Here is a 25,460-nt window from a genome sequence, read left to right as displayed (position 1 = left end):
CTGTTCCAGAGGTTGCCCCTCAGTCTGCAAGATCCGGGCGGTCGCAGAGGGTGGGCTTACTGGTAGTTGGGAGCTCCAACGTCAGGCGCGTAATGGGGCCCCTTAGGGAAATGGCAGCAAGAGAGGGGAAGAAAACCAATGTGCACTCCGTGTGCATACCGGGGGGAGTCATTCCAGATGTGGAAAGGGTCCTTCCGGATGCCATGAAGGGTACAGGGTGCACCCATCTGCAGGTGGTCGCTCATGTCGGCACCAATGATGTGTGTCGCTATGGATCGGAGGAAATCCTCTCTGGCTTCCGGCGGCTATCTGATTTGGTGAAGACTGCCAGTCTCGCTAGCGGGATGAAAGCAGAGCTCACCATCTGCAGCATCGTCGACAGGACTGACTGCGGACCTTTGGTACAGAGCCGAGTGGAGGGTCTGAATCAGAGGCTGAGACGGTTCTGCGACCGTGTGGGCTGCAGATTCCTCGACTTGCGCCATAGGGTGGTGGGGTTTCGGGTTCCGCTGGATAGGTCAGGAGTCCACTACACGCAACAAGCGGCTACACGGGTAGCAGGGGATGTGTGGCGTGGGCTGGGCGGTTTTTTTAGGTTAGATGGCCTTGGGAAAGTACAGAAAGGGCAACAGCCTCAACGGGTGCGGGGCAAAGTCAGGACATGCGGGGACCAAGCAGCAATCGGTATTGTAATTGTAAACTGTCGAAGCTGCGGTGGTAAAGTACAAAAACTTCAAGCGCTGATAGAAAGCACCGAAGCTGAAATCGTTATAGGTACAGAAAGCTGGCTTAAGCCAGAGATAAATTCTGCCGAAATTTTTACAAAGGTACAGTCGGTGTTTAGAAAGGATAGATTGCATGCAACCGGTGGTGGAGTGTTCTTCGCTGTTAGTAGTAGTTTATCCTGTAGTGAAGTAGAAGTGGATAGTTCCTGTGAATTATTATGGGTGGAGGTTACACTCAACAACCGAGCTAGGTTAATAATTGGCTCCTTTTACCGACCTCCCGACTCAGCAGCATTAGTGGCAGAACAACTGAGAGAAAATTTGGAATACATTTCACATAAATTTTCTCAGCATGTTATAGTCTTAGGTGGAGATTTCAATTTACCAGATATAGACTGGGACACTCAGATGTTTAGGACGGGTGGTAGGGACAGAGCATCGAGTGACATTATACTGAGTGCACTATCCGAAAATTACCTCGAGCAATTAAACAGAGAACCGACTCGTGGAGATAACATCTTGGACCTACTGATAACAAACAGACCCGAACTTTTCGACTCTGTATATGCAGAACAGGGAATCAGTGATCATAAGGCCGTTGCAGCATCCCTGAATATGGAAGTTAACAGGAATATAAAAAAAAGGGAGGAAGGTTTATCTGTTTAGCAAGAGTAATAGAAGGCAGATTTCAGACTACCTAACAGATCAAAACGAAAATTTCTGTTCCGACACTGACAATGTTGAGTGTTTATGGAAAAAGTTCAAGGCAATCGTAAAATGCGTTTTAGACAGGTACGTACCGAGTAAAACTGTGAGGAACGGGAAAAACCCATCGTGGTACAACAACAGAGTTAGGAAACTACTGCGAAAGCAAAGAGAGCTTCACTCCAAGTTTAAACGCAGCCAAAACCTCTCAGACAAACAGAAGCTAAACGATGTCGAAGTTAGCGTAAGGAGGGCTATGCGTGAAGCGTTCAGTGAATTCGAAAGTAAAATTCTATGTACCGACTTGACAGAAAATCCTAGGAAGTTCTGGTCTTACGTTAAATCAGTAAGTGGCTCGAAACAGCATATCCAGACACTCCGGGATGATGATGGCATTTAAACAGAGGATGACACGATTAAAGCTGAAATACTAAACACCTTTTTCCAAAGCTGTTTCACAGAGGAAGACCGCACTGCAGTTCCTTCCCTAAATCCTCGCACAAACGAAAAAATGGCTGACATCGAAATAAGTGTCCAAGGAATAGAAAAGCAACTGGAATCACTCAACAGAGGAAAGTCCACTGGACCTGACGGGATACCAATTCGATTCTACACAGAGTACGCGAAAGAACTTGCCCCCCTTCTAACAGCCGTGTACCGCAAGTCTCTAGAGGAACGGAAGGTTCCAAATGATTGGAAAAGAGCACAGGTAGTCCTAGTCTTCAAGAAGGGTCGTCGAGCAGATGCGCAAAACTATAGACCTATATCTCTGACGTCGATCTGTTGTAGAATTTTAGAACATGTTTTTTGCTCGAGTATCATGTCGTTTTTGGAAACCCAGAATCTACTCTGTAGGAATCAACATGGATTCCGGAAACAGCGATCGTGTGAGACCCAACTCGCTTTATTTGTTCATGAGACCCAGAAAATATTAGATACAGGCTCCCAGGTAGATGCTATTTTTCTTGACTTCCGGAAGGCGTTCGATACAGTTCCACACTGTCGCCTGATAAACAAAGTAACAGCCTACGGAATATCAGACCAGCTGTGTGGCTGGATTGAAGAGTTTTTAGCAAACAGAACACAGCATGTTGTTCTCAATGGGGAGACGTCTACAGACGTTAAAGTAACTTCTGCCGTGCCACAGGGGAGCGTTATGGGACCATTGCTTTTCACAATATAAATGACCTAGTAGATAGTGTCGGAAGTTCCATGCGGCTTTTCGCGGATGATGCTGTAGTATACAGAGAAGTTGCAGCATTAGAAAATCGTAGCGAAATGCAGGAAGATCTGCAGCGGATAGGCACTTGGTGCAGGGAGTGGCAACTGATCTTTAAAATAGACAAATGTAATGTATTGCGAATACATAGAAAGAAGGATCCTTTATTGTATGATTATATGATAGCGGAACAAACACTGGTAACAGTTACTTCTGTAAAATATCTGGGAGTATGCGTGCGGAACGATTTGAAGTGGAATGATCATATAAAATTAATTGTTGGTAAGGCGGGTACCAGGTTGAGATTCATTGGGAGAGTCCTTAGAAAATGTAGTCCATCAACAAAGGAGGTGGTTTACAAAACACTCGTTCGACCTATACTTGAGTATTGCTCATCAGTGTGGGATCCGTACCAGATCGGGTTGACGGAGGAGATAGAGAAGATCCAAAGAAGAGCGGCGCGTTTCGTCACAGGGTTATTTGGTAACCGTGATAGCATTACGGAGATGTTTAACAAACTCAAGTGGCAGACTCTGCAAGAGAGGCGCTCTGCATCGCGGTGTAGCTTGCTCGCCAGGTTTCGAGAGGGTGCGTTTCTGGATGAGGTATCGAATATATTGCTTCCCCCTACTTATACCTCCCGAGGAGATCACGAATGTAAAATCAGAGAGATTAGAGCGCGCACGGAGGCTTTCAGACAGTCGTTCTTCCCGCGAACCATACGCGACTGGAACAGGAAAGGGAGGTAATGACAGTGGCACGTAAAGTGCCCTCCGCCACACACCGTTGGGTGGCTTGCGGAGTATAAATGTAGATGTAGATGTAGATGTAAATATCAAGGTATAGATTGCTGAAATGTGTAGAGCAGTGTGTTGAAGAAAGAAGCGATGACTGTTCCAGAGTAAACCCAGAAAGATGGTGGAAGAAAAGGACTAGATGGCGAGGCTTCTGTTCCAAACAGATCCAGCCTTGGGCTGGAAACTGTTCAAGATGATAATGATGACATGCACGTAGAGTCAGTGAGGTTCTGGAAGATGCCGAAAGGGATGTGGAGCCACGCAGACTCCAGTGCCACGGCCAGCTGTACAAGGTTTCTCAGTTGAGAAGGATGCAGAGAACATACATCCCGATAGATGTGGTCGAACATATTATCGATTGGGTTTTAAGCGCTGAGAGTTTGGTGGCGTGAGGAGTACAGTAGACTCATCCTGGTGCCATGCACGTCCACTGCGAGCTTTGTGACACGTTGCATTGTCCTGCTATTAGATGCAATCATGATGTGGAAAAGAAACAAGTTGCGTGAATGGGTGGACTTGGTCCCCAAGGATAGATGAATACTTGTTTTGATCTGTTGTGCCTTCCAGAATGACCAGATCACCAAGGGAACGCCACAAAAACGTTCCTCAGACCATAATGCTCCCTCCTTCCGCCTGGAATCTTATGGCGATTATCGGAGGGCTCTACCTGCCAATGCCCATCTGTCCAAGGGAGCATAAAACGTGAGTGATCTGAAATGGCCTCCTGTCGCAACTCAGTGGATGTCCAATTGAGTCACTGGCATGCATATTCCAACCTTCGTCGCCGATGAACAGCAGTCAGCGTTGTTGCCTGAACCAGGCACCTGCTGTGGGGCCCATACGCGGAAACGTTTACTGAACGATCGTCGAAGAGAAACTGTTGATAACCCTGCTGATTCACTGGAGTTGCTGTTCAACAGTTACAAGTATATTCCGCCGTTGGCCTCCATCATCTACGGCATCAGAGTTGCCTCGGCACCTGTTTTAATACACACATCAAAATTTTTTTTGCATCACCCCAGTTCCCAGAACTTCTGAAGATAAACGTTGACTGTGGATATTGTATCACAGACACAGTCCCTCTGACTGTTCAGAGATGTCACTAAACCCGCCTAAAGATGTAAACAACCATGCACGAGCAGCGTCTATTAGACGGTGGGGGTCCGACAGCCGATCAGTTCCAGTCATTCCATCAGGAAGGAGGTACACGGCTCATGTTGTTTGTAGTTCAACCATGCCTAGACGGTCAATACCGCAGTTTGATAGTGTCCACATTGTTACTTTGTACCAGGAAGGGGTCACAACAAGGGAAGTGTCCAGGAGTCTCGGAGTGAAACAAAGCGATGTTGTTCGGACATGGAGGAGATACAGGGACAGGAACTGTCGATGACTTGCCTCGTTCAGGCTACTTTAGTGGATGACCACTACCTACGGATTATGGTTCGGTTGAACCCTGACAGCAACGCCACCTTATTGTATAATGCTTTTCGTGGAGCCACAGGACGTTGTGTTAAAACTCAAGCTGCATGATGCGCAACTTCACTCCCGACGTCCATGGCGAGGTCCATCTCTGCAACCACGACGCCATGCAGCGCAATACAGCTAGGCCCAACAACATGCCGAATTCACCGTTCAGGATTCTTCACCGATGTGTGTCGCATACTGGATACGCAAGTGTGGAAAGCTGTATCAAACCAGTCTTCGGACTGAAGACCACAACAACAGTCTTTGTAAGTTGGAGCTACCGAATAACGATTCGCTTGGGTCCCGCCGAATCGCAAGAAATTTTCGCAGCTTAACGCCGCAGATAACGACTAGGTATTCAGGATAGCTTCTGTGAAGTTTGGGAATAAGGGGAGACATAGGGGTGTAAGTATGGCTGTGAGGGCAAGTCTTGACTTGTGTTCGTGTAGCTCAGGGGGCAAAAGCATTTGTGGTGAAAGACAAGGTTCCGCTTCTAGTGCCGGAACGGCACAGACTTTTAATCTGGCAGGAAGTTTAAAAATAGCGCACATTCTGCTGCAGAGTGAGGGCTAATTCTGAAATCTTTTCAAAGTTTAGTAACAATGCAATGGGTAGATACCATTCATTAACATTCATTAACTTTTTATCAACAGAGAAAGTAATTGCCCCAAGATGGGTCGTTTTGCAGCACCATACGAGACTTCCCGGAGGTACAATAGTCCCCCATCGGATCACCGTGAGGGGACTACTCAGAAGACGTCTCATCAGGAAAAACAAAACTGGCGTTCTACTAGTCGGAATGTAAAATGTTAGAGCCGTTAATCGGCCAGGTACGCTACAAAATTTAAGGAGAGAAATAGTGAGGTTGATGTTATATATAGTGAGAATTAGTGAAGCTCGGTCGCAGGGGAAACAGGATTTCTGGTAAGGTAAGTAGACGATTATAAATACAAGATCAAATATGGATAATACAGAAGTGGGTACGATAATAAATAAGAAAACAGGAATGCAGGTAAGCTACTGTGAACAGCATAGTGAACGCATTATCATAGCCAAGAAAGACACGAAGCCTACTCGCACCAAATTAGTAGAAGTTTATATGCCAACTAGCTACGCAGATGATGAAAAAAAATGTATGATGAGATAAAAGAAGAAATTCAGAGATTAACGGAGATGATGATTTATTTACGCTGGAGGAATGAAATTCGAGCGTAGGAAAAGGAAGAGAAGGAAAAATAGCAGTTGAGCATGGATTGGGGGAAAGAAATGAATGAGGAAGCTGCATGGTAGAATTTTGCACAGAGCGTAATTTAACTATCACTAACACTTGGTTTAAATATCATGAAAGAGACTGTATACGTGAAAGAGGCTTGGAGACATTGGTATGTTTCATATTGATTATATAGTGGTAAGAGAGAGATTCCGGGAGCAGATTTGAAACTGTAAGACATTTCCAGGGGCAGATGTGGACTCGGATCACAATTTATTGGTTACGAACTGTACTTTAACACCAAAGAAAACGCAAAATGATAGAAAATTACGAACAGGGACCTCGATAAATCGACAACACCAGAAATTATTGAGTGTTTCAAAGGGAGCATTAGCCAACGTTTGACTGAAGCGCGGGAAGGGAATACAGTAGAAGAGGAGTAGGTGGCTTTGAGAGGTGAAATAGTGAAGAAAGCAGAAGGTCAAATACGTAAAAGGACAAAGCATAGTAGAAATCCTAGGATATCACAGGAGATACTGAATTTAATTGATGAAAGGAAAAAATATAAAAATGCAACAGATGAAGGGATTACAGACGTCTAAAAAATGATATTGACAGAAAGTGCAAAACGGCTTAACAGGAATGGCTAGAGGACAAATGTAAAGCTGTACAAGCATGTACAAGGGGCATTGAAAAATAAATGAGCCAGTAGCTGTAAAATGAAAAGCGATTATCGTTACGCCATTGGCTACTGAAGAAGTTGTGGTCCCTGTAAAAGCTACACAAGAAAAACGTTGATAGTGTCTAAGACATCCATTTTCGTGTTTTCTGTATTATAATAATTTCCTTCATTCTGTACACGGCCGTATCGATCTGAAAGTTGTTTGACTCCAATTGGAGTCAATTACATCATTAAAAGCTATCGATGTCAGTCTTCTGAAAACGGACATTTTGTTGCTATTGGGAAATGACATCCGCCTGACAGCAGGCCCATTCTCAAAATCTCAGAGCTGTGTATGCAGTGCTTCACAAAATAGCATCTTCTAAATATTAGAGGCGTTTTAAGGAGCTGAGAGTAGTTTTGTACAAACAACGAACATTTTGTGGTTACAACTGTGCAAAAAAAAAAGTAGTCCCTTTTTATATTAGAGTTATAAATTCCTACAGGTGTTGCCAGTTTGCAGTTGGGAATAACATATAATAAAAATACCGACATTTTGCCAAAAGAAAACAGCACAGGGTTCAAAAATTTCTCTCAATTTGGGGACAATTTACTTGATTTTAAATTTACTTATAGTGCAATGTATTATAGTCTCAAGGGGTTAATTACATACGTAATGTTACCTGAAAAAACTCTGTACCACATGGCAAAGACTTTTTAAGGGTAATATATATGCAGAATTTGTTTCTTAAATGTGTCCAATTAAACAATGGTAATGAAGTGAAACTTCAAAACTCATTATCTCAAAAGAACTCTCTTTCATCACAAATATTTAACCTGCCCTAATTCACTCAAATTTGGAGACAAAAATTTATTTCTTTTACAAATTGTTCAGAATTTAATGCTGAACATAAAAATCACAATAGCTAAAAATCCAAAATTTTCGACAAGCAGTCCCTTTTCGTTTTCCGTCTCACAAATTCTTACGGGAGAAGATTTAGAAAATCTACAACTATCACTTATCTTTTTAAAACTGTTAAACAGACAAGTAGAGTTTCTAAGTGATGTATGAATTAAGTACAATTTTTTGAAGATGTCCTGTACACAGTTATTACTGTTAAGAGTTTGTTGCGAAATTCTGTTTCTGTTGTACACGCTGCTATATGCTGCTCTCAGCAAAATTTATTAATATAAATGTTCTTAATTGCATTATTTTACAAATATGGCTATTCCTCCATTCTGCATACCCGATCTATAGGAGTAAGATGCTAACCTAAATCCTGTAATATTTAATATGCCACTGTCTATACCTGTGTCCATGTTATTGTAAATATAGTGACCTTATTCGGAAATTGCTGTGTTCATTTTGGAAGACATTAAACAAACGCAACGAGCATTACATTAACAAGTGACAGAGAGGTTTCCGACTCTGTTATATAATTTCTTGAAGAGAGATAGAAAGAAAGACAGAGAGTCATAAGCAAAACATTGTCTATCTGTGGCGCACACCGTAGCGTTGACATTGATCAGGGGAGAAACAGATAACGTTTATGGTGTGGACAGAGTTTGGTGATCCCTGCTTTCACTCCAATCGGCAAGTCGCTTGCAGTCTAGAACCTGGCTTGACGGACGGTCCATATGCATTGCAAAATACATCTAACGGTTTCTCACCTTCTGCACTTACTTTCTACAGAATTTCTTTCAATAGAACAGCTGACAAAGTTCACCTCGAAAACCGCACAAAAGCTGGATTTAGAAAAAAGTGATAAAAAATTCTGGATTGCCCCAGTGTCAAAGTGAACAACGCCATACTGAAATGAACCAAAGCTGAGACGGAAAATTCGTTAGTGTGCTTGCTCTTTATCACTAGTTAGTCTTTGGTTTTCTCTGGCTTAGTTGAGTGAGCGCTGTTTCTTTTTCCAGTGTCCTGGGAACAAAGACCAATTTACTATTGTAACTGAAGCATGACCATCAATGGCGCTAAGCGTCCTTCTTCTCAGGAAATTTGGGTTTTTCACGCCTGAACGCATCCAAAAAAGCTGTTGCTCTTCCTGAGTTGCTCCCCCCCCCCCCCCCCCCCCCTAAGCGAATAGCTGAAAGAATTCTACATGTGTAGTATACCCTACCTTCTTGAAGATGCATTTCTGTTTATATTTGATCGTTTACTCTTCCACTTATGTTGCAGTCAGAAATGAAAAAGTTGGTACGCTGCAGATGACATTAGATCCACGATTGAGCTGCCAGGAACACCTACATAGATAGAGTGGAAGAGAATACAACAGTTTTCGCTACAAGAAAAGCTAGATTCACTATAAACGTGAGAAACGTTCGAATAAAAATAAAGTAAATGTAGAAGAAAGTTTGTCATGTCACAACAATTAAGTTACGTTGTTTAATTTTTGTTTCTTTTGCAGGTAGTGTGCAAGGTAGTCCTTACAAAGTACGGGTTTCCATCTGCTCGAGTGATTGGTCTCGGACAAATGACAGCAACAGTGATTATACTGTACGCAGCCCGTCAATGCGGATTTATATTTTTTCCCGCATACGACTCAGCTATTGTCACTAAAGTGTGGCCATTGCCTTTTGTGTACTTGTTCAATGTAGTCTTCGGTCTCTCAAGTACTAAGGAGCTTTCACTGCCAATGCTAACGGTGAGATTATATTTTTTAAAAGAAATGTGTTACGTCTTTGTGTTTCTATTTAAGTAAAAAAATGTGTATGTACATATAAAACATAATGTATATGGACTGTGGTATTCATTTTTCATGGCATATTAAAAGCACGAAAAACATAGCTTTGCTGGTTTTAATATCGTTACTGGAGGAAAGAAACGAAGGTAGAACACTGCATAAAAGCAGCTGATGAAAATGCATTCTTCACTAGTCAGCCTTAAATTATGACAGACATATGCCAGGATTTCAAAGGTTGATTGCGTTTCACTACATTATTGAAGGAGAAGTACTAGGTCTAACTACATTAATTCACTTAAGTTATATTCCAAGAAGGGGATTTTGGGAAAAGTGAGAAACGTGTAGAATGTAATGTGTTACATTAGGCATACAGTCTGTTAAATAAGAGCGAGATAGGCATTACACACAGATAGTAAAAGATATCGCCTTAGCATTTTCACAGCCCAATAGAGGGAACCTTTGTTCTTCATGCAATGTCCATAAATCATTAGTTTACTTTGAATCCTTGACTGATATACACAAGAAGAGACATGATTGCATCTTATGCGTCGCGTTTTGAGGCTGTAGCCTCCTCAGAGTGAAACGAAAACAAGTCACTCCGCGGCGTCTAAATGTAAGAGGAAATCAAAATAATTTGTAACACGTTATAAACTGGTTAAAACATGGCTGGCTTTGGCAATTCGTTGCAGTCATGTCGCTTCTTGTGCTTTTTGGACATTGTGTGAAGAACAAAGATTCCCTCCATTGGGCTGTGAAAGTACTAAGGCGATACCTTTTACCATCTGTGTGTAATGCTGATCACGCTTTTACATAACAGAGTCTATCTATTTATAACTGTTAAATGAGAAGCTAGGCCTGTGCTAGAGACAAAAACCGCCCTGTTCGAGATACAGTCTTAACCTGACACAGCCGAAATGAAGCAGGAGCATGTCTGAATTGTAGGAAGGCTGTGTTATAATCTAAGTTTGTATTTACCTGGCATAATAAACGTTACTCTACAGGGTAAAATGTGGCGATAAGTATGTCACAAGTGCATCTTCTAATTATATCTAAGGTAACAGATTTTTTCTTCATTCATGTGTTAGATTGCGAAGCCTTCTCACAAACTGATGTCACCCATGCGTGCAGTTATATTTCTCCTTTTATACTTTCGTAATCCTGCTTAATCTACAATAGTGTTGTTCGATATTGATGGCCTTATTAAGTAAACCATTTAATTGGCCGGGGTTGCCTTAGAGAACCTCTGAAAAACCAAAGGCAGAATGACTAAATCAAAGTTTAATAACAAGACTTTATTGTTGTACTGCAACCAAATGTTTCCTTTTCTGCTACTATTGTCACGTTCTGCCCAGCATCGACATAGAATCAGTTAACGTAAGGCGTAGTTGTCGTCAATATGAATGTTGATTTAAACGTCGCAATGCTTTACTAGGCATGGTTCTACAGGAGGTGGCTACCACTTGCCTTTCTCCAAACTTCGAAATGACTTACCCAGACAACTGTGTGGTCACCTACGGTTTAAAACTGTTTGCAAATCACAGTGAAAGTCAACATGTTTACTATCTCCACAAGACATATTTTGAATGAGTATGATATTGTAGCATACCATTCCTCAAAGCAATTAATATCTAATTTAACAGCATTCTACTACTAACGAGTTTCGGAACGCGAATTAAAAGTAAAAAAATATATATATTACCCAAGCAAATTTGTAAAAAGTTCATAGTGCAGCTTTCTCCCTCTTCAAAAATTCTGAACACCGGCTGACTGAGTGTTCTAAGGTTTCCGTAACGCCTTCCTCACACTGGACGTGTTTTTGAACGTGAAACACGCTGAAAGTGGTTTTCACTATGGTCGGTTCACGCTCAGAAACAAGCTGGTTGATCACACGGAACGTGCTCCACAATCTTATTTGCGATCGCAGTGATAGTTACAGGCTATATCTGACCCGCAAACCATACAATTCGTTTACGAAATTGGACGAGCATAGAATAGCTACTGTACGTTAGCTATCGTAGTGTGTACATTACGTTCTATTAAAAATGTACGTTCTATTAAATTAAAGCCTCACAATCATAAAAAAAACATTAAAAAATATTAGCAGATAGCAGGGTGCAAAACTGCAGCCTTTCACTTCAGAGGCTGTATTTCTATCTGTTACACTACAGCTAACACACGTTATATGGATATACATTTGTATCTTTTGGTTTCCCAAAGACTAAAGACTTTAACCGCATGTATGTTATTATCTGACATTTAACAGAATCTATGAGTCGACCAGAGACAACTGATCTTTATATCTGAACGCATCGTTTGATATAACACGGGGTTACGTCCCATCAAGAGTTGTGTTCGTTAGAAAGGTACTGGGTTAGAGAAGGGGCCATGTACATATAAATGAGTGTACGGTGAATCTGTTCCAACAAAAAAGAAAAAATGAGAGAATGTAATGAAAATTCTGTGGTACATACCTGACGAGCCATTTTATAACAGTATCTGCCAGTGGCCAGCGAAGGATGGACAAGATAAAGATGAAGCATACCCACTATCGTCTACTTTGCTGTATTTTGCTTGTGGTTGTATTTTGGGTACAATATGAATAAACCTGTATGCTCATAAGACACTCTTTTGGCACTGTGATGAGTAATACAAACTTGCATAACACAGTTCTTCCGCTGCGAACAGGACGCTAGTTGCTCATCAACATCACATGTTCGGAAAGGGGCCATCTCCAGTACATTCAGGCTCGATTACCCACCGCAGTCTATGGCTAAATTATGTTGTAATGGTGTACATTGTTTCACTCTGGGGCCAAATGCTAACTGGCAACTTCACGTCACGATGCTTAAACTAGTTTTGTAGTAAAACAGTTTGTTATGTCACAAATTTGTTTGCGTGGCCATCCTCCGCAGCAAGCACAAAAATACTTGTTTTGTAAATAAAACCGGCTTTTATGGCTGTTGCAGCAAGGAAAGGTGGTTTTATTAAAAAAACAAGTAGTTTTTTATGTCACCTGAAAAATTTATTTTCCGGGGCGTGACCTATTTTCCAACCAACTGATTCAAAAATAACAGACTGTACCAAAAAAAAAAAAGGTTCAAATGACTCTAAGCACTATGGGACTTAAAATCTGAGGTCATCAATCCCTAATTAAACCTAACTAACCTAAGGACATCACACACAGCCATGCCCGAGGCAGGATTCGAACTTGCGACCGTAGTCGCAGTGCGGTTCCTGACTGTACCAAAAGGACTAGTTTTTGATAAATCTTCGGTGCTTAGGTATTTTAAAATGTCATGCTTTCGTAACACGGAAGCAGGTATAATACGAAAACTACTAAATACGAAAAGCCTATAACCACCGAAAACTCGTTTCCCGTCATTTTGTCATAACAAACCGCACCAAAGCGACGATTTTTCGCGATACCTTGCATGGGTTAATGCCTTTGAAACGGCTTAATACTCTGCCTGAAAAAAAAAGATGAAGCAACCAGAAGAGAGGAGGGGGGGGGGGGGGGGAGGAAACGAAATGAAACTTCATTTGTTGAGAGGGTATGTGATGTTTACAATATCGAGTCAGTTTTCCAAAGATCTTGGCAATATGAGCCAACTTCTCGGTATGACGTTGCACCCTCTCTGGCCCATGCACTGATCCGACTGGGACGTGACGTCAGAGCTGGTCCCACACGTGTTCTACCTGTTACTGATCTGGAGATCTTGCTGGCCAACGTGAGTACCTCATTATCACATCATCAAAGAAAAATGCTTCTGAGCACTATGGAACTTAACATCTGAGGTCATCAGTCCCCTAGAACTTAGAACTACTTAAACCTAACTAACCTAAGGACATCAAAGATATCCATGCCCGAGGTAGGATTCGAACCTGCGACCGTAGCGGTCACGCGGTTCCAGACTGAAGTGCCTAGAACCGCACGGCCCCACTGGCCAGCCATCACATCATCACGCAGACAGTTCACAGAGACATGTGCCATGTGTGAACGAGCATTGTCCTGTTGAAAAACGGCAGCACGAAACTGTCGTAGAAGAGGTAACACAGAAGGATGCAAGACGTCCGCGACCTACCTTCCGAATTCGCTCAATCACTACCAGGCGTGACCTGGAGTCACAGCCGATGACTCTCCACACCATGGCACCAGGAGTAACGCCGAAGTGCCTCTGTAAAACATTGAAAGACTAGGATCTCTCCTCAGATCGCCGCCAACGATAATCATCCTGTGTAGTGCGGAGCCATTCATCGCTGAACACAATGCGACGCCGTTCGTCAGCAGCGCACACTTCCCGGTCACAGCACCACTCCAAATGTAGCCGTTTGTGCTGTAAATGGCAGCCTACGCTTGGGACAGTAATTCCCTGGTCCAGCTGCTCTGCCAGTGGTGCGGAATGACACGGTACGTTGCAGGGTTGCCGTTACTTGTTCTCGGATGCAGGCGTCGATTTGAAGGGGTTAGGATGTATGCGGCGCACAATAAGGTGATCCTCCCTTATGGTGGTCACACATGGTCGACCAGAACCTTGACGACGAGTATGACTGCCCCCACGTTCCCAAGAAGGCCAACATGCGGCCACTGTCGCATCTGAATGTCCCAAAAATCTCGATACGGCATGATTCGGCCAGCCGGCCGAATGGAGATCCACAATAAAGTACGTTTCCAATCTCTGCCACGTTCTGATAACGCTGTCTCACAACAAAACACGACGTCACCGTGTCCTTCACAGTGATCGTCCAGTATTTGACAGCGTTCACGCCTCTTATACAGGGATGTTCGGAAATTCCTGTTACCAGGCTTCTAGGACTTGTGGAGAATAATGAGTACATAATATTTTGAATAGGAACCCATGTCTGGAAATGTCATACAACGACGGTACAGAGTGCCAAAGCTATAGGTTCCAGCGCCTGTAAATGTATGTACGATATATTGATGACGTTACAAACTGTCTAGGATGATGAAGAAGGATAAATGTGTCAGTTTGATGTAAGTGTCCCTGTACCGGAAACGAAAGACTAGAAAGTTACTTGCGAAAACCGTTCTCATACCTCTGGCAGTGGAATACACGTACTGGTAGTGTTGTTGCTAAGACTGTAGGGTAGGCTACATTCAGAGGTGACAGTATGGACCAAAAGAAGAACAAAACGTCTATTAAAAAAGAGCTCTACAGTGCGTACTGAAGAGCTAAGAGCATTTGTTCAATAGAGAAGACGTGCTTCACAGTAGCGGAGATGAACACGTGCTTATGGGTCCTCACTTCCGCTGTTTAGAGTCCATGTTTACTGGACATTTTTTCCTTGTTTTCCTCCTTACTACCACCTCTGAAAGTTCTCTACGTTACAATATTAGCAACAACAATACAATTACATACTGTCAAAAGTACCACAACGGTTTGCGCTTACAGCTTTCAACTCGTTCGTTTCTGGTACAGGGCCTTTATCTCAAATGGATACATTTATCGTTCTTCAACATCCTAAACAGTCTATAATACCATCAAGGAATCCCCCTGTTTATACACACATTTACAGGCGCCGGTCCCTATAACTTTGACGCTCTGTAGCGTCGTTCGTTGACGTTTCTGCACATGGGTCCCAATCCAAAATATTATGTACTCATTACTCTCTAGAAGTCCTGGAGATGGAGGAGGAGGAGATTAGTGTTTACCGTCCCGTCAAGAACGAGGTCATTGGAGGCGGAGCACAAGCTCGAACCAGGGAAGGATGGAGAAGGAAAGCGGCCGTGTCCTTTCGAAGGAACCATCCCGACATTTGCCTTAAGCGATTTAGGGAAATCATGGAAAACCTAAATCAGGATGCCCGGACGCAGGTTTGAACCGTCGTCTTCCCGAATGCGAGTCCAGTGTACTAACCACTGCGCTACCCAGCTCGGTTACAAGTCCTACAAGTTTGTGACGCGGATTTCAAAACACCCTGTATACCGTAGCAGAGCTGTTAACAACAATAAACAAGAACAATAGTAACCCATTCTAGTGGTCGTGCTACGCATCACAACGAATTGCGTCTCTGATTAGTTACATACCGCAGATGATGTACGTGTACTTAGTTACATTGACATCCGACCGTATCTTCTGGTTGTTTCACTTTTTACTCATAACATGTGAGTGATTACATAAAAACCACCAAACACTGGCTTCAAGTGCAAACGACGCAATCCAGTACGGCAAGTTCTGCTTGTGACGAAGATTACGGATCTTGCATCTCACTGGTCACGTTCCACTCCATGAAGTAAATATGTGACACATATTCTGCCCTTCGGAATGTTCTGCAACGTGTAATTCCATGTTGTGACGTCTCAAAACTAAACGCTGACAAAGCTCCATGTCCACGTTCGCTTTCTCACCAAGTGTAAAGACTGTTTGAGAGAAAACACCAAGCTTCCTGCAGATGGAGACATAGGAAGTCTCCAGATAATGACATCCCAAGAGGGCCTCCAAGCATCATAGTCGGATGTTACTGGCCTACAGTGTCTGTGGTAATAGTGCAATGGGAGCACCATTTAAAGAAACGAATCAAACTTCACTACTCAGCAGAGCAAAGAGGTTTGCGAACATTGCTAAACTAAACATTACTCGTGGATAGTTGGTGAAACGAAGAAAACGAGCTGGCCAGTCCGATGTAAAGACAGCATTACGAAATAGATTCGCATTCATGCACGCATGCACTCCTGAAGAACATAGTATTGTGAAGATATAGACACTGTATAAACGCAGACATTGTAACCATTAATGATATATCCTTGCCTGTACGGGCTAAGATGACCATACAATATTTGTCTGCCTGTGCGGGGATCACAACTGTGCGAGAATAACAGTGGGGACTACGTGACATACGGAAGTTTGGAGGCGTGCTCGGGTGGCCGAAGTTGTTGAGGCGACCGCTCGCAGAGCGGGAAATCCGGTTTCGAGGCCCGGTCCGGGACACGTTCCGTCGGACGTCAATGCATGGTCGCAAATGCGAATCTATTTCGTAATTTTCACCACAGCTGCAATCGTCACTGACAGTGTCTGCTTCTTGTATTGTGAAATAGAGACACTGTAGAAACAAAAACATTGTAATCACTAAAAATACTCCGTTTGTCTCAAAGTAATAATTAAAACCCAGGAAAGAGCCCCGGGATAATAATTAGTACAATGAGCACATTATTATTTTATTTTATGTTTATTGTATGATGACAAGACTTTTTTTCGCAATTACCTTTGTAAAAGGTAATTTCTATTAATCTGCTTGTGGTCAAAGGTAGATAATTTATGCTTTGTTGAAACAAAAGCAGCTATTATATGAAAGCAGCTAATGGAGTCCCGACAAAGTATATGGTGTTCATAAAAGAATGTCCCAGTTATAAAGTTAAATAGCATCAGTTGTTAGCTTTGTAGAGTGCTTCTTCAAGTTCACAACTACAGAGTAGCTCAAGCAGTTTTAGAGAAGCGCCTGCACAAGTAATGTTTTGTTGTTTTCCCAACTGCAGCGCCACACACGTAAAACGGCGGCTACTGAGTGTAAAGTTTTTTTTGCGATAAGTAGTTTACTAAGAGTGAATCTGTAATTTCAGTTCAACAAGCATTTCTTTTATAGTTTAATTGTGATTCTCTATGAAGCAAAAGCACCAACCGATGGCATTCGAAAGGAACGGAAGTGTGTGTGAAGGTAAAATTACGGGACAATCAGACGTATCTGAAGAGGATGTCGACTGTGTCAGATTATCTTACCTTCATAGTTGTAGCAAGCCTATACGGAAAGCACGTTTTGAACTGCAGTTGCCAAAGACAACAGTGGGGAAGGCTTTAAGACAATGTCTACACTTGCATCTATCTATACAGGTTGTACAGTTGGTACATGCTTTAAAGCCAGATGACTATGGTGTACATTATAACTTTGAAAGTGAAAAGATGGCTTTCTTCATCATGTGGTGTTCAGTGATAAAGCAACTTTTGATCTAAGTGGTAAATACCCATAACGTTCCTATCTGGGGGCCAGATCATCTTCATGAATCTGTTCAGTATCAAAGAGATTCCCCAAAATTAAACGTTTTCTGTGCCGGGCCCAGACGTCAAGTGTATGGACTTTTTTTATTTTTTGCTGAAGCTGCCACAACGCGAGTGGCTTATCTGGATGTGCTGCAATAATGTCTGTTTCTCCAATTAGAAAGTTAACCCGAAGACTTTATTTGGGGACAAGATGAGCCCCTCCCCAGTGGCACCTCTTTGTACAGGAGTGGTTGAAAGTCGAAATCCCTGACCGCTGGACTGGTTGTAATGGTCAGAACAATAGTAACCTTTCCGTCTGGACTCCGTGTTCACCTTACCTCATGCCATGCAAATCTTTTTCCTTTGGGGCTTTATACAAGATCGCGTCTACTTTCCGTCACTACCTAATGATTTGCCAGAGTTGAGACACAGAACAGCTGAACAGAAGAGGCTATTGCTTCAGTTACTCTGGACTTCAACCAAAGTGTGGGAAGAATTGGATTTTAGGTTGGATGTGTGCTGTATAACTAAATATGCACATAATGAACATATGTAGCAAAAACGAGGTTAGTTTATCTTCATATCTTTGGATAGGCAACCACTCACGAAAAGCGGAAACGCTGAGACGTCGACAGGTACACACAAAAAGAAAGAAAACTTTCTAGCAGCACTTCGTGAGGAAAGCGCAGCTTGTTGCCTGCGCACCGCCACTCACCCGTGGCTGTCTGTGGGTAGGGTTTTGGTTAGCTGAAGCTTGTTTCCTCCACTCCCTGCCCCTGGCAGCTTGGTCAGGACTTCGTGAACAAACTTGAACCTCCTATGCATAAGCGATTTTCTGGCCAAAATGGACTACTCGTGGATTCGCGATACATGTTTGTGTGAATCTGCCTCCAGCTACATCACAAGTGGGTCAGTGACGCCAATGATCAGTTTACTGCGCCAAGTATATTATTCTAAGATCTTGAGTGTGCTGTACCCTGTCAGCGCATGCATAGAAACAGGAGGCTGTAGCGTCGTCTGCTGATATCGCAATTTAACCTTTCCTCGCTGAGCTCAGTCCTATTATAGTAATGGATTTTGTGCTGTTGTTTCTCTTTAATCTTTATTTTGTTTGTAGCTCCGTTTTCTCGGGTCACTGAAAAAGTTTCGCGAGTGCCTGGGTTTTTTCCTACTAGTCTTCTCCCCCAAGAGAAACGAAATATCTAGATACGAAAATGTACTCACGTTTTACAGTACCTGGACAAAAAAAATGCCTACACTATGTGTAAGTAATAACTTAAACAGATAGACGTTTTAATCAAAATAGTTTCAACAGTGAAAAATTCAGATCTGTTTAATGAGATAAATAATTTTCATTGTTGTTTGTCACTTAGAAATAAAACGAGATACAAAAGATGAAGCATTTATTACTGCCCTCTAAATATTTTTGATATATTTGTAAGTATATATTTTCTCGAGCCGATAAACATAGATGTTTTTAAGTACACTGTTCCGAATAATTTGGAGAACATAAACTTGGCCATCTGCTATATTCCATTGGACAATAATTGAGGACTTAGTATGTTACCAAATTATACCTTTATCTTTCACAAATTAAGTACATGACAGGTAATCATCGTTCCAAATTCATTTACGTAATGAGAACTGAGATGTACGCAGGTGCCGAAAACATAGTGTAAACAATCACTTTTCATTGAACTTAGAGAGCTTAATATGCTCTCCATGACCATTTATCACCGCCTGACACCAATGTGACACACTCCGTATAAGTCTACGCTGGTATCCATTCCCATTCTTCAATGCGAGCCTTTGAGAGTTCTCGGAGAGTCTATGGTGGAACAGTATGACCACTAGCACATCTGTCACGCATGAACCACACTTGCTCGGTGGGATTCAGGTCGGGACTGACCGCTGTCCACTCCATTACTTCAATGTTCAGGCTTCGCAAGTCGCCACATGGGCCCTGGCATTATCGTACATGAGAAGGAATTCGAGGCCATCCATATGGCATCAACACTCACGCCTCCCCACACCAACGCGGAACCTTAGCCAAATCTGTAGATTTCTTGGGCAACCGTTGGTAGGTACTGCTCACCATGGCGTCCCCACACACGAAGCTTACGTCAGAGCAAATCTGAACTTGTCTGTGAAGAACACCTTTCGCCACTGACGATGTTAGCAGTTGACAAAGGAAAGGCAGAACTGTAGGCGAACTGCTAGATGTTGTCGTGGCAAGTGGGTTACTCGAACAGGACGTCTGGATCGTTTCTCGTAACCCGTTACTCACAGTCTGATTGGACACAGCGGCTCCGTACCCCTTCTGGGATCGTGTTGCAGTGCTCTGGTAGTATCCGTAGTACGCTGTACTGACCTGTCACTATGTAGCGAGTCCATGCCACAAGGAGAGGCTCGGCATCAGCAGCAACAGGGCGGAATGTCCATCCTTCTTGGATCAAACAGACTGCCATTGCAACTGTCACTGGATTAAGATGTCACTCTGCACGTGTGCTTGCGAAACGCACCAAGCTGTAGCCAGCCTCGTATTTCAGTCTCCATTTTACTCAGCACATTTAATCGATTGATAAGATAGGTTTAATTAATCAATAAATTCTGACGTATATGGAAAAGAGCGGTATTATCTTGGGAGAGGACGCTGATTGTAGAATATTTCCTTTGACTTCTCGTAATTCTAAAGTGCATGCCGACTCCACTGTGGTAGTTGGCAGGCAGTGAAAACATAGCCCTTGCAGTTTCCGTTCCCCTTGACCTACCTTCACTGGACGAGGCAGCTGACTGAATGCGCGCTGGAGATAACGCCGGCCCCAGTATTGTCATACTATATTTATTATATCAAAAGAAAAGATTTTACTTACCTATAAAGTCAGACATGTATTACGCGGCAACCCGCTCTCACATTCACCGCGGCAGAGGGCGGCACGAGTATTTGACAAAATTAGCCATGCTCAGGAGAGAATACGTTTGCGTGTTGAGTTCAGCGAACTAGCCCTGCCTTTGCCAGTTGTCAGACATTAATTCAAAGGTTTCTCTGAATGACAGACCAACCAGTCCTGTGGCATGTCCCATGCGATAACAACGCAATATTGTGCAACAGCCACGGGGCGCCTCCACAGGTGAGCCTTTTGTTTGGTGCCGATGGGTCGCAGACGCCATGAGCGTAAACATTGAGAAGACAAATTTACGGAAAGCTTTTGACGGGACTTCATTTGATAGGTTGGAAATCCGGCTCTTTGGGAACAGCGATGTGCCATAGGGTCATACTCGCAAGTGGATGGAAAGAGGAGTTCAGATTGGTCGCGTTCAGGTTCTTCCTAGACCTGGACGCCCAAACCTCCCAGAACAAAATTGTTAGGAAGTGTCGGATTGGCGGAATAAAGCGCGCGACCTCAGATTGGCCAATATGGCAGTTTTGGCGGGCTCACACCGAGAAGGAACAGGAGAGAAAACTATGAGACACTTCCTCACTGGGAGCCATAGTACACACTTCTTCGCCGAGAGTCACAGAAAACACTTCTTTGTCGGGAACCATAGTAGACGGACTTGGTCGTCGAGCGGCGCCGAGAGGAAGGCAATTCAAGAGCAGAAGGGCCGCACCGTGATAGCGTCCGACCCCATCTGCGCCCCGTCCCGCGCAACGTGTATCGCAGCAACGGCGTAGGAAATTCGTACGAGATGATAAACGTGTTTGTTCAGATTTATCAGTCAGTCACTGTGTGAGGTACCTTTCAGCCGTGATTTTACCCCTTGGGGTTCTATTTCTACTTACTCACTAACCTTCCGATGCAATCATTAGCAACACCTCAACTCGGCGATAAGCAGTTATTTAAAATGATTTCTTGTTCGTTCGGTCTATTTTATGAGAACTTTTCCAGGCCTTTCCCTATGAAGATCCACAGTTACCACACGCTCATATGTGTACATGTAGTCATTTTCCCATAATGAGTATTTGACACTTGCTTGTTCTGAGCAGGTACTGCAATCATAACAATAAATGTACATAATTTGTAACCCTTGTTTCATTACAGTAGCTGTTACACCCCGTCACTACTCTGTAATTAGTAAAGTTTAATCAGGACCCACAACTACTGTCCACGAGTCGGGGCCCCTTTCCTTCCGTCTCCTTGCGCTGAATTCCTTTACGTACACCTGGACCGTACTGGCGGACTTGCACCTTGAGAGAGGCTACTCAGTGCATGTCAGTGGCGTAACAGATTGTCTAGAGACACACCCCAGTGGCGCCTTACCCATAGTTGAATACAACGTCTACAAACGACAAACATCGTCTGTGTGCATCACAATACTGGCACACCAGTACTCGCTTCCTTCTGAGGGGTCAGCTGATATTGTGATGCATAACGCAGCCGATACATGGCGAATGACTTTAGTTGTTGCATACATTGAAAGCGAAGGCCTCAAGCAGTGCAATATGACCCAGCCTGTATCGAAGTAGGTTTAACACGCCGGACGTTGACGCAATGTTCCTCTAATTCTTTTCAGTTGTATATTTGGGCTACATTTGTCCTATTCTTTCAGTTCTCAGATTTGTGAAGAATTTGCCGTATGAATTTTGTCAAGAACATTTACTTCGAATTTTGCTTTGATCATTAATAAATTATTTAATTATTGCTTGTTCCTACATTTTGTTAGTATATTTCGATTTTTTCGTAAAAACAATGGTCAAATCGCACAGCACACATCTCTCACAACAAACACAGATTCGGCGCTGAAGTGTGAATGTAAAGTACCACTCGTGACAAGTGACAGTCAGTACAGGAATAAAACGCCACCAGTGCTGCAGTAGACTCAATTCACGAGTCGTCGACTGAGACAAGCAAGTTGCTCGTGTAAAAGCAGCTTCATACCGCTTGCACTAACGTTCACGAACGGCGTTTTCCCGGTTACTGTCGCTGTAGCACCTCCACTGTCACTTGCAACGGTCGTTTGTTGCAACATGTAAATTCCGATTTTTTTTTTTTTTGGTCTCGTGCTTTTCTCCCTTCTTGTTAAAATTATTGTCACATTTATGAATTTGCTTCCCTGAACAAATGGGCATTGGAGCTCTTTTCCAAAGCGGGGAAGCTGTGTGTCGGCGACTTTTATTGCGTGGCCAGCATCTATGAACATCTGCTATGCCATAACTGATCTGTTATTTAACACAAAGAGATATACAATGAATACTAAACTGAGCATCGAAATATATTTTCGTGTTTAAAAATGTCGTGTTAAACAATGCATGCGTCAAAAATAAAATAAGAATTGCATTTCAGATCATGCCAAATTTTATTACCCTGTGACAACTTAATTTCCTGCTAAAATTTCCTCTTTCACATACAGCGCAAAAAATGGCCGTGGCTGAAACTTTAATTGCCTCCATATTACAAAGGAGCCAATCACATTACATGGTGTACAGATCTGTTCATAAAAGTAAAGAAACGTTTGAATTATGTGTGTAGTAGAAGGATTAACACCTTGTTGACACTTAGTATAAGAACACATCCTCTAAAAACTGGCAAGAAAACTGCGTCGCGTCCTTAAGTACCTGGCGTCAAGGTTTGGTTCATACATCGCCCAGCGCAATTTTTTGCGTTACTTAATTACTCTCTTTAATTAGTGAAAATCACGAAATTAACACAATGGATAGTTCATGATTCTTATTAAGATATTTTCGGCGCTCAATAGGCCACAGCATGTGGTTCCTTCACCACTCAGTATTCCGTCCAAATGTCTTCAACTTCAGTGACTGCCTGTAGTCTACGAGGAAGGGAGTCTGTGAGGTGGGTGATGAATCTCTCATTTTCTGCCACCTCCTCCCAGGCAGCAACAGTGAAGTTCTAGAAGGTATCACCGGCTTCGACGTGTTGTAAGGCCAATTTTCTCGCTTCGTCCGTTTCATCTCTGCCCATACGGTTGCAACAGGCCTTACGTCTGGTGCGGAAGGAGACCAGCCGAGAAGACAATTCTCATTATCATTAGCAAACCACTCCTGCACCATCGCTGACATACTAGTACGCAAGGTGGCCTGGTCCTACTGGAAACAGATTACTCCGTCAGAGTATATAGTTGTCATACTGATGGGACCATAAATTTCAAAAAACGTTCAAATGTGTGTGAAATCTTATGGGACTTAACTGCTAAGGTCATCAGTCCCTAAGCTGACACACTACTTAACCTAAATTATCCTAAGGACAAACACAGACCCATGGCCGAGGGAGGACTCGAACTTCCGCCGGGATCAGCCGCACAGTCCATGACTGCAGCGCCTCAGACCGCTCGGCTAATCCCGCGCGGCACCATAAATTTATTCATAATAAAGGTACTGGGTACCATCGAGTCAACCATCTATCCAGTGAAACATTCCACGTCCACGGGAACACATCCAGCTCCAAACTGCCATAAATATAGCGCCGCTATGCAATGACTCATGGACATATTTGGAGTCGAAACGACACCATGTGACCTGTACACTCGTACTTGACCATCATGAGCTGTGGACAATACCAAGTCGTTGTAAAATATCACGTCACTCCAGTCAGGATTTATACTGTCCTCGACAAACGCTAATCGATAGTCTCTATGATCATCACGGAACCTCTCCTTGATGTCAGCATGTTTCCTAAGTAATTTCCCGAAGCTGGCGCCTTATAGCACCCACCGACACGGCAAGCTTAGTAGCATGCTTCAAATGCATCGCGTTCTGCCGTCAGGTGTTGAAAAGCTCATTATCCCGGAATGTTGTTACACTCCAAAGTCCAGTTCCCGCACGCCTATTGGATTCTCTAGTATCTCGATAATGATTATCTTTTATCGCTCAGTGCGCTCTGTGGCACCATTCTGCGCCCTGGCCTTCGAAGCTGACCAGTTCGCTTCCTCCACAAGGGTAATGACGCGGTCACGAATAGTCTGTTAACGATGACGCATGGCGCACGAATAATGTGACTCGATATGAAACTATGTGGTGCTGGTATTTGACCTTGTCGTGTGCACACAGAATGAATGGTGCGCCTGCACACCCAACTCGCCACGACAGACTGGAGGCCTGTTACCGTTTAACATCAATGAATCTGGGTGAAAAATTCTCACGTATTGTGTCAAATAAAGGTAGTAGATTTAATTTCTCGACTCCAGGGATGTCATTCTCTAGCAGAAGTGACTCATTTATTTATAACCAAAATTCCTTCTCGTCTTCTGTGGGAAATTAGCTGCACATCATCGAAATGTGTTTCACATAATACAATGGAGGGTTTCATAGACAACAAATCCTTGGATTATAAGAATGTGTCTCTTATGCCCAAAAAAACTGCAATGGATTCGAACAAGAGACGCTTTACTCAAAGAGTCTGCTTATTTTTCATTTAGTTACAGTGATAATTTACGAACTTATCTCTGTTGAATCAACATGTAGTAAATTTATCGATAATATCAACATATTCTATTTGCAGAAAAGATTTTCTGCCTTCTTGGAATAGATCTGGAATACTGGCAAGGTCAGTTTGCTGTATGTAATAGTTGAAGTAATATTTGCTCGTCTGCATGTTCCGAAAGCAAACAGAAAAATATGACATGCTACACTTCATTCACATCAGTTCTACACAGTGCTTTAACATTGGATGCGACTTCTGGCGGGCAATTTGTTCCGCCAAGTTTATACAGGGTGGTCCATTGATCATGACCGGGGCAAATATCTCACGAAATAAGCGTCAAACGAAAAAACTACAAAGAACAAAACTTGTCTAGCTTGAAGGGGGAAACCAGATGGCGCTATGGTTGGCCCGCTAGATGGCGGTGCCATAGGTCAAACGGATATCAACTGCGTTTTTTTAAAAAATAGGAACCACCATTTTTATTACATATTCGTGTAGTACGTAAAGAAATACGAATGTTTTAGTTGCACCGCTTTTTTGGCTTTGTGATGGATGGCGCTGTAATAGTCACAAACATATGGCCCATAATTTTAGACGAACAGTTGGTAACAGTTTTTTA

The 25,460-nt window shown here is 43.0% G+C and overlaps 1 protein-coding gene across 1 annotated transcript in view; it reads left to right on the top strand.

Moving 5' to 3' along the window:
• The window catches only part of LOC126456144 (UDP-N-acetylglucosamine/UDP-glucose/GDP-mannose transporter-like), a 78,333-nt gene that overhangs the window by 13,787 nt on the left and 39,086 nt on the right, over positions 1–25,460 (top strand). Inside the window, exon 3 of the mRNA XM_050091898.1 lies at positions 9,196–9,432. Coding sequence (XP_049947855.1) covers positions 9,196–9,432 — 237 coding nt within the window. The remainder of the gene's footprint in view (positions 1–9,195; positions 9,433–25,460) is intronic.

This window comes from Schistocerca serialis, chromosome 2 (assembly GCF_023864345.2).
Source record: "Schistocerca serialis cubense isolate TAMUIC-IGC-003099 chromosome 2, iqSchSeri2.2, whole genome shotgun sequence".
NCBI lineage: Eukaryota > Metazoa > Arthropoda > Insecta > Orthoptera > Acrididae > Schistocerca > Schistocerca serialis.
The sequence above is the reverse complement of the archived record's forward strand: the minus strand, read 5'-3'. Positions and strand labels throughout refer to the sequence as shown.